Raw genomic sequence first — 12873 nt, 5'->3', positions numbered from 1 at the left:
TAGAGCTCTCACCAAATTCAACTCTCAGAAGAAAACAAGCCAAGAGGGAAAATAAATTTGAGACAGAAAAAGCACTGTCGGAGAATTCTGAAACTAGGACTGACTTGAAATCAGTTGGTTAACCTTTTCATATAGAGATGAAGGAACTGAGGCCCAGGGAAGTTGAGCACTTGGCCAGAGTTGAAAACCTTTTAAACAGCAGAGCTCGGACTATCCTAAACCTATCACTTCTGAACTCATGGCCAATACTTTTACAAGGCTCTCCTCTGACCCAACATAGTTTAGCTCTGAGCAAACTCTTTCTGGTTCTCCAGGCATATCTCTTCAATATGTTGCAGAAAAGAGCCATTGTCTAGATTTACGACAGACACGGAGTGAATGATTCTGGGCTATTTGCTCTAGAAGCAGACCCTCATCTGCGCCTATCTGTTTCTAAAAATGGGGTCGGGGGCAGATTCACACAGAGTAACCTATATGGAAGCTACTGAAATTTTGTGAGCAGGGCTTCTGTTCATAAGGTCCAGAAATGAAATCCTCCTTGGAGAGGAGGTCACAAGCAAATTCACTTATCCACAGCAGAGATCAGAATAAATCTGGAAGTACATAGTTCATCTGGGCAAAGGCTGGGGTGGGGGGGGGGGGTCTTCCTTGAGACCAAGAAGCCCAGGGCAGAGCAACCAAATGGCTGAAGAAAGAGCAGTCACTCTCTGCAGTGACTTTGGTTTTCTTACAAAAGGGGAAATTTGGCCAGAGCTCCCAGGTACAGACCAACTCTGCTTCCCCATGTGCAAAACAGTCTCCGATCTCCTATATATTTCCCCTGCAGGACTGGAGCGGGCTGCTAGCCACTCAATGTGTCTACCTCTGCCCTTGACCATCCTGCACAGCACAGAGGCTCTTCACACTGGATTCTCCCAAACGGCCAGACAAGCTCATGTGTCTTCCACAGCACTGGGATTGCTATGCAGTGGAGTATAGGGAAAGCATGTGCTTTGGAGTCCAACAGACCTCCATTCAAAACTCTGCTCATCTCACTGGCTGAACAATGTTGGACAAGTTACCTCTCTTCTTTGAGCAGTGAAACTGGAATAAATAATGCCTGCCTCCCTGGGCTCTTGGACAATTATAGGAAACAACACGCAATGCTAGATCAGGGCCTGACATATAGTAGATGTTGGATAAATGTCAACTTCCTTCTTTGTCTTCATTACCAATGGAGGGCTTGTCTAACAAAAAGCTTGAGCCATTGTGGGGCGACCTCCAAGTTTCTCTCCCAACTAGCTGTTTATGGACTAAATGTCTGTGTACTCCCCACATTCATATGTTGAATCCCTCACTCCCCATGGGATAGTATTAGGAGGTAGGGACTTGGGAAACAATCGCGTTTAGATGAGGTCATAAGGGTGGGATGGGATTAGCGTCCTCCTAAGAAGAAGAAATACCAGCATTTACTGACATTCCCCACCCTTACCCCACCAAGCACAAAGAAGAGGTCAGGTGAGCCCACAGCAAAATGGCAGTTGTCTGTAAGACAGGAAAAGGGTCCTCACCGAGAACCAAATCTTCTGACCAAGGTCCTTGACCTTGTACTTTCAAGTCTCCAGAACTGTGAGAAATGAAGGTCTGCTATTTAAGCCACTGGGTCTGTGGTATTTTCTTATATCACTGTAAAGGGATGAAGATACCAGCCTTGCTGTGTTCCAGGTGAGGAGCTGGCGGAGCAAGGCACACAAAGCTCGCCTGAGGAATCCAAGGCAAGAGCCAGATTCAGAGACAAGAGCAGGGTTATTTTTCCGCCTCTTGGAATATGCAGCCATGTGCTCTGGTGTTCTGGCTCTGCCCCCTTCATCTGGCCACAATACCATGTGGTATTACAACTTCTGAATGTTAAGAAACCTTATATTTCCTCAAGTATCAGTACTTAATTTTTCGTTCCACACATAAAACTCTGTGAGTGGAAAGGCTGCTGGCCCCCTTGTCAGAGGTAATTTCTCAAGGCTCTGCATGGGATTTAACGGGAGCCATATGGTTAAGTCCGTCAACCCTCCCAGAAAGCATCCCCCTGAAGGGCCCTCGTAAATGTTCTCAGGGCTGTGAAAGATCCAGCAACTTTCTAACAATAAAGCAATGTTCACAGCCACGATACTCAGCAAAACACAAAGCAGGAAGTAATGGCTTCTATTCTGAATTACTCAAAGGGGTCTTCAAGCTGTCCTGGCAAAGGGCTGTGGGCCAGTGACACCCTGGGGCCTGCTGGTCTGTTGCCTCCAGCAGGAAGAAGGCTGGCCTGGATGTCACTAGCATCAGCCTGGGGTGGGCAGTGACGGTCTTACTCATGCTCAGTTTGGCTTGTGAAGTTAAAGAAAACTCTGGATAGTGGTTTTACACACCTATGCATTTACAGAGCAAGCACACTCCCAAATTGTCAGCTGCTTTATTTATCTTAAGTCCTCTTTAAATGTTGCTTTTCTGTGGCAGCGCCATTAGCCAACCTCCCTCCCTTAATTTCTGAGCAACAGCGACACAAAAATCCTCAAATCAATTACCATTCCCATCTCAATGAACACCTCAAACAGCAACACCAACTCATACAACGAAGCCGCATGACTCTGGTAGAAAAGGTAGCATGCTTTTAACACCAACACGCTCTGAGGCAGAACAAGCTTTATTACTATGGCTACCGGTCACGTCAAGGACCAAGTATTAGCCACACCTAATACTCTGTATAATACATAGTGTCAGAGATTGCAAACAGAAAAGAAGTGCGGAAAGGGCAAGAGGAGGTACAATTTATGACGCGTACTGGCTTCTCTTTATTTTTACATAAAACAAGGTTTGCTTCTATGGCATCTTATATCAATTTCTGGCTAAGTATCAGGCCCAAACTGTCCAACCACAACCCCATGCAAATAGGGTTCAGGACCAAATTGCTAACATAGTTACACATCACACGGACACTGATGTGCCAGGATTCAAAGTAGTACAAAACGAAGGAGGAATTTCATACATTAATGGCTTCAAATATGCATGCGGTTGACCATATTTTCACGGTTCCTGACATCTTAACCAGAATGTTCCCCAACGAGCCAGATATCTTCTGTTCAAGACACGAGCTTTCGTAGGAACATTTGTGTATCTTGATGTTAGGCACAGAACACTTCTATGTCGTAAACTATGACCATCAAGTACTTTTTTTTTTTTCAACTTTTATTTATTTTTGGGACAGAGAGAGACAGAGCATGAACGGGGGAGGGGCAGAGAGAGAGGGAGAGACAGAATCGGAAACAGGCTCCAGGCTCCGAGCCGTCAGCCCAGAGCCCGACGCGGGGCTCGAACTCACGGACCGCGAGATCGTGACCTGAGCTGAAGTCGGACGCTTAACCGACTGCGCCACCCAGGCGCCCCTTGTACTTTTCACCAATCGTCTAACAAGCTCACGTGTTTGCCCAAACCCCTACAGGGGATTCAATCTGTAGAACATGTTGAATGAAAACGGAATACAGGAAGAAAACGGGTGGAGTAGAGTGGCAGTGTCGCCCACGACCTATCAGAATCCTGTACTGAGGTCCATTGGTGGAGAATGCCACATTCCATACCACCTTCACTACTCTCCTGAAGAATCACCGGGCATGAATTCCCTGCTCATGCTTACATCATAAAGAGAACTAGACTCCTTCAGGAAAGCTGGGATCTATTAAGATTATAGCCACCTCCTCAATTGCTTACCGGCTCCTACAAAAGTATCTCATGCAAAGAGAGACAGAGAGAGACAAAGACAGAGTAAGAGACAGAGAAAGGGAATTTACATGACCACTACATGCTCATCTACCATTTTTCCCAGGTTCTGCTGACTTAATCCTGAATTAATGAGCCTGTTACATGATATCTAATAAAAACGACTGCAGCAGAGATACTGCTTGGAATCTGCCACATATTTGCTCCAAGGCTGAATCGATTTCATCTATATTTAACACATGCTTGTTTTCTGTCTCACTTGTCTCCCCCACAGCCCATGGCTCAACTCTTTTTTTTTTTCCCCCATCTGGAAAACTTATCTCCTAAAATGCTACCATCAATCAGCCAAAGACACTCTTCCTGAGAGAGCGTCTGCCAGTCTGACTAAGCACAAGTAGTCACTAGTTTGGGGATGCCTCCCACACTCTCTAGCACCGTGTGTTTTTCTAGCTTGCCTAACCGCACGAGTACAATTTGGGATATTTATACTTACCTCCAGTTTCTACTGGGATAACAGCGTTACTTTGACAGAACTGGGCATAGGGCATGGGGGGGGGGGTGATATGGGATGGCACAGAAGTTGCCCGTGTCGCTTATCTACCTACTTATAAATTTATTTCTTTGGATTTTTGCATTTCCACCCACTTTGGTCTAGATTGGCTCAGTGCCTGCTCAAAAAGTATGAACATCGATGCTTACAAAGACGGATATGCTTTGCCCCTCAAAATCTTCCCTGGACTACCGTGCTGTTCCCATTTCCAACTCCTTCATTGTCAATATCACCCCTAATATATTCGAGCCTTTATGCTTAAATACAGCATGAAAGAAGGTGCAGAAAAGAAAGCAAAAGTAAGGTTGGCAGCAGAAGCCAAGCACCGGGAGAAGGGAAGGAAAAAGAGGGGGCAGGAGACAGGCGGCCCCCTCCCTCTCCCACAAAGTTCCAGTCGTGAACACACCCACTGGCCGCAGCAAAAAAGCACTGTGCGTGGGCACAGGTGGGTCCCAGCCTCCCTGCCTGGATGCAGCTTAAGCGCTGAGCCTGAATGAAGACTTTCATTGCTGTTTGCTGTTTTTGTTGGCCAGTAGCCATGGCAAACATTTGCAGGTGGCTTGGCCAGATTTTGACACTTAAATATTTGAGGTTGTGATAAAAATCAGAATATTACTACAATATGGTTCTGTGCAGTCTCAAGAAAAAAAAAAACTATCTGCAATTTCAAATGCTCATTTAAAGACACAGTCTCCAGAGGGAACTCATGTTTTAAAATAAGTACTCATTTCCTCTTTGCTGCGAGAAATAAAAGAGTCAACCATCCCCAAATGTTACCACCTAGAGTTTCATTCTGAATCCACTGGTGAGATGGGTTGGGTTGTTCCTTGCTGAGCCCCCACGGCCATCCGGGCAAGGTTTTAGATGGGTCACATGGAGAAAATGGAAATGACAGGATGTGTGGGTTGGAATCAACATGGTAAGCACGACAGGGAAGGATCTGAAGAAAAGGAACAGCCTCCCTCAAGCCTGGCAATGAGACAGAGTCCTAAAAGTGACAATTATCTCCTAGAACGCACCAGGAGAGACACGCAGAAGTAAATGAGAAGACGGAGTGGGCTGGGAGGTCGCATGTACCAGAGGAACACTCCCACCCACCCAGGCACAGTGACACAGCCTAGAAATGTCACCCAACTGTACAGCCCTGGGCCAGCCGGGTAAATTATTGACAGAGTCAACACGCATCTTAGAATTCAGTGCTAACCCTTAAAAGATTGTTTCACAAAAACCAGCATTGTACTAACAATGGCCGAATGCTAAGGGCCTCCAAGAGGGTAGCTGGGGTGGGGGCGAGGGGGGAGGCAGAACTCCAGGGGGGAAGGAATGTTATAAAACTGCTAGTAAACTCTAACACATTTTATGTTTTTTCCCCTTGAAAGAAAAATAAAATAATTATGATTAGCTGGCCTAACTGTGAATTGTCTGCCCAAAGCCAAACCACTAGAGGAGTGCCTTGAGATTTAGATGCTGTCTTTAAAGAACCCACTCCACCCTCGTAGTATATTATAGATTCTTGCTTTAGATGGTGGCAGTATTTGCTCCCACGGTCATTTGAAAAGAAAAGAAATATTTAACAGGGCTACTAGCTAATTTAGCATTGGCTTCTTCCAACAAAGTCAAGCATTCAAATGGCCAGATTAATATTCTTTTTTTAAATGGGAGACCAAATGTACCCATGGCAAGCTCACGAAACCATCACTGCCCACAGCTCTCATTTGTTAAGATGGGTCTTCACAAATCACAACCCATCTGATTGGTTGAGAATTGTGGGAGACAAGGCACCCCTTCTAAAGCATTCTAAGGAGGAATAAGCTGATGTTGTTCCCCATGCTCACTCTTGATCTGAAATTCCTACAAACATGAAAAACAAAGGGGAAAGCACCTGGCTGGCTCAGTCCGTGGAGCATGTGACTCTGGATCTGGGGGTTTTAAGTTGGAGCCCACATTGGGTGTAGAGACTACTTAAAAATAAAGTCTTTGAGAGACTCGTAAAAACTGAGAATAAACTAAGGGTTGATGGGGGGTTGGGAGGGAGGGGAAAGTGGGTGATGGGCATTGAGGAGGGCACCTGTCCGGATGAGCACTGGGTGTTGTATGGAAACCAACTTGACAATAAATTTCATATTAAAAAAACAATTTAAAAAATAAAATCTTTTAAAAAACAAAGGGGGCAAGACACATTGGCACATTGCAGGTCTGCTTTGGGTTGTTGTTGTTGTTGTTTTAAATCACCATATCCAATATTCAGCTGAATATTCACACTGAATTCTGATGCACATACCAAATACAGCAAACTCCCTATCCTATTTTAAACAGAGGATTGTGGGAACATACAGCAAGCAGTTCTCAGCTTTCAACAATATAAATTTATCAGAGCTCTTTGGCTTAAGTTACTACTTTTTCTTCCTAGGAACTTGACTACTCTTAAATATTCGATTTCCTCTTCACTCTACTCCTGCGAGGGTGGAAAGAAGACACATAGCCATCATCCTGAAGATAAGGAAGCAGGCCAGAGATTCTGTTATTTCTGAGAAGCTCGCGGGTAATGCCCAGGCTGCTGGTCCTCAGACCACACTCCAAGTAGGCAGGGGATAGCACTGTCATATGAAACTCAGAAGTGAAAACTCTTTCCAACCCATAAACAGAGTGTCTGGGATTCTGACGAAACCGACCTTTCTACCAACTTTTCTCAATACTGCAGTACTGTCTTTTTTACATAAGCCAGGGGGAAAGGGCTTGCTGTTTTTGCTTTTTCTACTCCAGGAATGAGCCTGGGCCAACACAGAGGAAGGGGAGAACTAATAAAGAGGTATTAACAAGGAAAAGAAGCAAAGAAGAATAATCAGAGGGAAGCAAGACTGGAAATACATGGAAGACACAGGGGCTGGGCTCAGCAGATCCTAGGAAAAAAGGGACACACTCTGTTGGGGAGGAAGGTGGGCTGGTGAAACCTCCCTCTACCATCCTCAAGCATTTGTCCTGAAAGTATGCTCTGCTCCCCGTCACACCCAAGGGGTTTTCTCCCGTCATCTTGAAGTTCACAACTCTTGTCTGAAGAAGTGATGACACCGAATGCCTTGCTTTGCCCCGCAAAGTCCAGGATCAAAAGTGTCCACCAAATGGGGACTCCCCACCCTTCTCCCATTAAAAGCAACACTCTAAGGGCCAGGTGGTACCACACCAGCCAGGAACACCAACTTCTGTCTCACCCGATCCGAGCACCAGAAACAAGGAGAAAGTCCAGAACATTCTCTGAGCTCCAGCCAGGACCCAGAGACAACCGAGGAAGTCTCCTTACCCGATCTGGCGGTTGGTGGAAGGTGCCTGTGTGATGACAGAGCTGGACTGGGGCGACGGCATGGCTTGCTGAATCACAACGCTGGTGTCATGGTTGGGCATCCGGGTGCTGCCAAGCTGGTGAGCTCCGGGCCCCGCCATGGCCCCACCAACTGTGTTATGCATCGAGATATTCTGCCCAGAGAAGACAGAGGGGAAGGTCAGAAGAAGTCAATGTTTTATGCTACTCTCAAGCTCTCAGAGGACAAAATTGGGAATCTGGTCATGTCAACTAAATAAAGAGTTATGGCTTCTGACAAGCCATGGGTCCATCCATCTTGTTATAACTTACAGCTATGAGCAGATGAGAAACAACTATTTACCCTAAGAGTAACACACATAAGAAAACACCCTGAAATTTACTAATCACTCTGCCGCCTTCCTGATGTAAGGTGTCTATCAGGGACATTTGATGCATGTCTTCTCTGACTTGGTGTGATATATACTGTGTTTGAAAATAATTTCCATGGTGAGTGCACGATACTATGATTTAGTGAAGAGCTGTTCAGCATCCTGCTTTGAATAACATGCACACTAGGTTATTGTTTCTTTTTCAGTCCCATGAGAGTGGCCAACCACCTACTTCCACCCCACCCCCCCCCCACCCCCAGGAAACTACTACCTTTCCCAATCATAATCTGGGTACTCATGACCCAAGCTCAACAACCTGGAGAGTGAGGATAGATGACTGGCATAGATGACAGGGTGTCTGGAATCCAATTCCAAGAGCCAAAGTTGCAACTTCTGGCTGTATTTCTATAAAATCTCTAACAATTTTATGGAATAACGGAATATAGAACAATGATTGCTTATTCATTTACTTTTTCACTGTCTTGTCCTCTAGAATGAAGAACGTTTGTGTTCATAACTCTCTCTCATGGTACTTGGAACATTGTAGGCACTCAGGTAAACATACATTGCATGAATAAACCAGTGAAGGCAAAATGTGACATCTGAGTCACTTAAGGGAACTAACAGCCTGTGCTTATTTCTGATGACTTGAATGAAGGTTTCCTTGTTTAAAATTCAAAAGTAATAGGGCGCCTGGGTGGCGCAGTCGGTTAAGCGTCCGACTTCAGCTCAGGTCACGATCTCGCGGTCCGTGAGTTCGAGCCCCGCGTCGGGCTCTGGGCTGATGGCTCAGAGCCTGGAGCCTGTTTCCGATTCTGTGTCTCCCTCTCTCTCTGCCCCTCCCCCGTTCATGCTCTGTCTCGCTCTGTCCCAAAAATAAATAAATGTTAAAATTCAAAAGTAAGGTAACACACGCAAGGTAAAGCTGTCTTAAAAGACAGTTCTTCTTAAAAAAAGAAAGTCACTGGGACAAACAAAAGAGGATTCACACTGGAACAGAAGTCTTACCAATGTGGTGGAGCCAAAAGGTGAGAAATTCAGAGTCTAGAAAAGAAAGGGAAAGTGCAGGGTAAAGCCAAGTAAGTAAGTGGGTCTCTGTAAACAGCTAGGCACAGCTCTTCAGCTTAGAAGCGTAGTGAAATTCGAGAGGTCAGCTGGACAATGGGTTGAGGATGGCAGAAAAGAAATGGAGTGTCACTAGCAATTTACTGGAGGGAAAATATATATGTGTCTGCGCTTTGGGGTTAGCAAAGAAAAAAATAAATGTTACCCAGGAGAACCAGAAGTGGTTCTTTGAAGTTCTTCTGCAAAGAACAGGATTTCCTGCACTACGTGTTAAATGATGGTGATAACATATATGGTATTTGGGGTGGTTGTGTCCATCACGTTGCACCTTTCCCAGATTTCTGATTTCTAAATCCTGACCACACAGTTTGTCAGGAGTCCGGATGGAAACTGGGCACCTGGCTTAGACTGTGAGCCGACTGTGTTATCGCGGGATCCCAAAGGCATGAACAGTCGTCTATACACACACGCGGTCCAAAGGCTCCTCTTTTACACTGGAAGGTTTTTCTGACGTGGGAAAATATTGTGGTTGGTTAAATCAAGATGAAAGGAAATGGCGATTGGTGTTGGAGTAGCAGTGCAGGGGTATGCTTAAGTTCTTTTTATAGGGTCTAGAGATGCACCGAATTGAGCTCAAATGATAATAAAATAAAATAACTGGGTTACTTCTTTAAAAACTGAACCTTAACAAACATACTTCCCTGGGTCTTAATGAGGTCTTGAGGAAGTCAACGATTAAAAATATGTTTTTCCTCCATTGTTGGGATCCTCAGAGAGACTCCCAAGTTTTTGTCTTGCTCACAGTCACCTACTTTGCCAATAATAGATCTGAGGCACCGAAAGATTTCCGTCTCTTTTTAGAATTATTTTCTGTTGCGCTGTACTATCAAAAATTATGAGTAGAGCTGCACAGTCTAAAATTTACAATAACAATCTTTCAATTGACAAAGAAGAATATAAAATGTATGAACCTTCCTTGGGTTACCCGCGGCACTATTCTTCTATCACCCCCCTATGCAGTCCCCAAGTACTGCAGAGTCAACCTACGCATCTTTGATCTGTTTCTATCCTTCTATCTCTCCTCCTGCCAACCTACACCCAACCACCTCCATCCCCTTTCCTGGACTAGAAAGTGGTCTCCTAACTGGTCTGTCACTTACTTTGCCTTCCCTTTCTCCTTTTGCCCATATATGGTCACAGTGATTTTTTTTTAAGTTTGTTTGTTTTGAGAGAGAGAGAGAGAGAGAGAGAGAGAGAAAGCAAGGGCATGAGTGCACAAGTGGAAGGAGGGGCAGAGAGAGAGGAGAGAAAGAATTCCAAGCAAGCCTATGCTGTGAGCACAGAGGCAGACTAGGGGAGGGTATGCACAATGTGGCCCTAGAGATCTTCCAAACTGTGAGATCATGACCTGAGCTGAAATCAAGAGTCAGAGCCTTAACCAACTGAGCCACCCAGGCACCTGGCATGGTGATCTTTTCAAAAAGCAAAACTGATCACGGCCCACAATTCTCCCCGCCCAACTGCACTGCCCCACCTCCAGCCACCACCCCCACAAGCTTCTTAGATGGCTTCCATGGTTCAGAAGACATTGACAGCATTCTTTGTGTCATCTCCAAAGCCTGTAGGAGACCCTTCCTACCTCTCACTTCATCTCACACTACTCTCACTCTTGCTTTGTGTTCTTCACTCCACCTTATTGGCATGTTCCTGTCCTCATACTGCCCATGCTCCCCTTTCAGCACAGGGCCTTGGGAATATGTTTTTTTCTGCTACCTGTGCCCTTCCCCTGATTCCACCTTCAAATCTCAGATTAAGCATCACGCGAGGAAGATTTCCCTGACCTCTCCAGTGATGGGCACCCTCTCCCTCTTCTTTGCAGTACTTTTTACAAGCTCACAATTATTTTGATTATTTGACTAACATGTTTCTTCCTTAAGGCCATAAGCGCAATGTGAGAAGAGACTAAATTTGACTTTACTCCCCATTGTCTCTGTTGCCTAGATCAGTGCCTGCATATAATAAGTGCTCAATAAACACTGAGTGAGTAAACTATAAAATGATATTCCTAAAATATTCAGTATGAGGAAGTCTTTTATTCCCTGGCCAGTTTTTGAGAGTGCTAACTTTTTGTCCATCTACCGGGATCTCAGAACATGCTTATGGTATTAGAGCTTTAGATATTAAGGTATTTGTTCAATTATGGGCTAGAGAAAGAGAAAAGACCAGTATTAAGACGAAAGCTACAAACATGGGACATACACAAGAAGGAAAGCCTTTGAGAAAATATTAAATGAGCCCTTGGAAGAAGATGCCAAAAGGCGAGCTCTGAATCTTTGAGCACTTTGGCTCAAAGTATGGCAACAACCATTCTTCACCTCCACCATGAAAACCAGGAAAAAATGATCTGTGCTGCAGCACAAAGAAAATGATTTCTTCAGAGGGAAGCATGTTAAGTGAAAGAAAGAACTACTTCTTTAATGAGAATCATTAAGAATAATTTTAAGGGACACCCGGGTGACCCAGTCGGTTGAGCGTCCAACTTCAGCTCAGGTCATGATCTCATGGTTCCTTGAGTTTGAGCTCCACATCAGGCTCCTTGCTGTCACTGTGAAGCCTGCTTTGGATCCTCTGTACTCCTCTCTCTCTGCCCCTCCCCTGCTCTCTCTGTCTCTCTCTGTCTCTCTCTCAAAAAAAAAAAAAAAAAAAAGAAAAAGAAAGAAAGGAAGGAAGGAAGGAAGGAAGGAAGGAAGGAAATAAGAAAATGAAAGAAAGAAAGAAAGAAAGAAAGAAAGAAAGAAAGAAAGAAAGAATTTTAAAAACTATCCAGGAATATACCTCACACCTTCTCCCACCAACATTTAAGACATCTCTTTGTCTCTGTGACCCCAACCACAGATGGAAAAGGCTCCTAAGTGTTATATTCTAATTCTTCAATAATCTCTTTTCTCCACCACACGTGAAATCTGCAAATTCTCCACACTCCTTCCCCCAGACCGAGGGAGTAATTTCAAAACATTTTGGAAAAATAAACAATTAGGCAAACATTATCATTTCACATTAAGAGAAGATCTTTTTTTTTTTCCTTTAAGCATTACGTAGTAACTCAAACATGAAATTATTTTCTGAGTTCACATTTTCCCAATTATGGGTTCAAAACCTGTCTTCATTGATAAAAGAATGGCATTTTACCTCTGGGTAAGTTAAATATCCAATTTCAAAAACACGAGTGACTACATCTTGCTGAGTTACTTTTGCTAGTATAGGTGCATAGGTTTGGAACTGGTACAATAGTGTCATCAAGCCAGTGGATGGGTGTCAATACGCATGGAACAATCAGAGGTGTTCCTCGAGGCTCAGCCTTTGGCCTTTTCTTGTTCCGCATTTGTACCAACAGCTTGGATGAAGATGTAAAAATTGCGCCTGTCAAATCTGCAGTTGACACAGTGTTGGGAGGCAGAGCTTATGTTCTGGGTAGTAGAATCAGGTTTTACTTGAGCCAACTGTGTGATCTGGCCTCCAAAAATGCTAACATAAATCTAGGTTGCTGTAGAAGAAGTGCGATGTCCAGCTCAAGGGAAGTAATTACTCCACTGTAAAGCGCGCTGAACTGACCACATTTGGCCACCACATTTTAAGGGGGAAATTGACAAATAGGAGGGAATGAAAGCAATGAAGGCATCCAAAATGCATCACAGGAAGAACTGTAGAGGAATCAGGGAATATTTAGTCTGAAGAAGAAAAGATTTAGAGGCTCACGCTAACTGCCTTCAAATATTTGTGGGATTAGATACAGTCTATATTACTCCAGAGGGCATAATTTCAAAAAAATGGGATCA

The 12873-nt window shown here is 44.4% G+C and overlaps 1 protein-coding gene across 4 annotated transcripts in view; it reads right to left on the bottom strand.

The window, feature by feature from the left end:
- Positions 1 to 12873, bottom strand: part of CREB5 (cAMP responsive element binding protein 5) — a 417870-nt gene that overhangs the window by 234485 nt on the left and 170512 nt on the right. For all 4 annotated transcript variants that reach the window (XM_047850976.1, XM_047850980.1, XM_047850978.1 and 1 more), the window contains one exon: positions 7584 to 7756. In XM_047850976.1, coding sequence (XP_047706932.1) covers positions 7584 to 7756 — 173 coding nt within the window. The remainder of the gene's footprint in view (positions 1 to 7583; positions 7757 to 12873) is intronic.

The sequence above is a fragment of the Prionailurus viverrinus genome, chromosome A2 (assembly GCF_022837055.1).
Source record: "Prionailurus viverrinus isolate Anna chromosome A2, UM_Priviv_1.0, whole genome shotgun sequence".
NCBI classification, from domain to species: Eukaryota; Metazoa; Chordata; class Mammalia; order Carnivora; family Felidae; genus Prionailurus; species Prionailurus viverrinus.
This window is presented reverse-complemented; position numbering and strand designations above follow the sequence as displayed.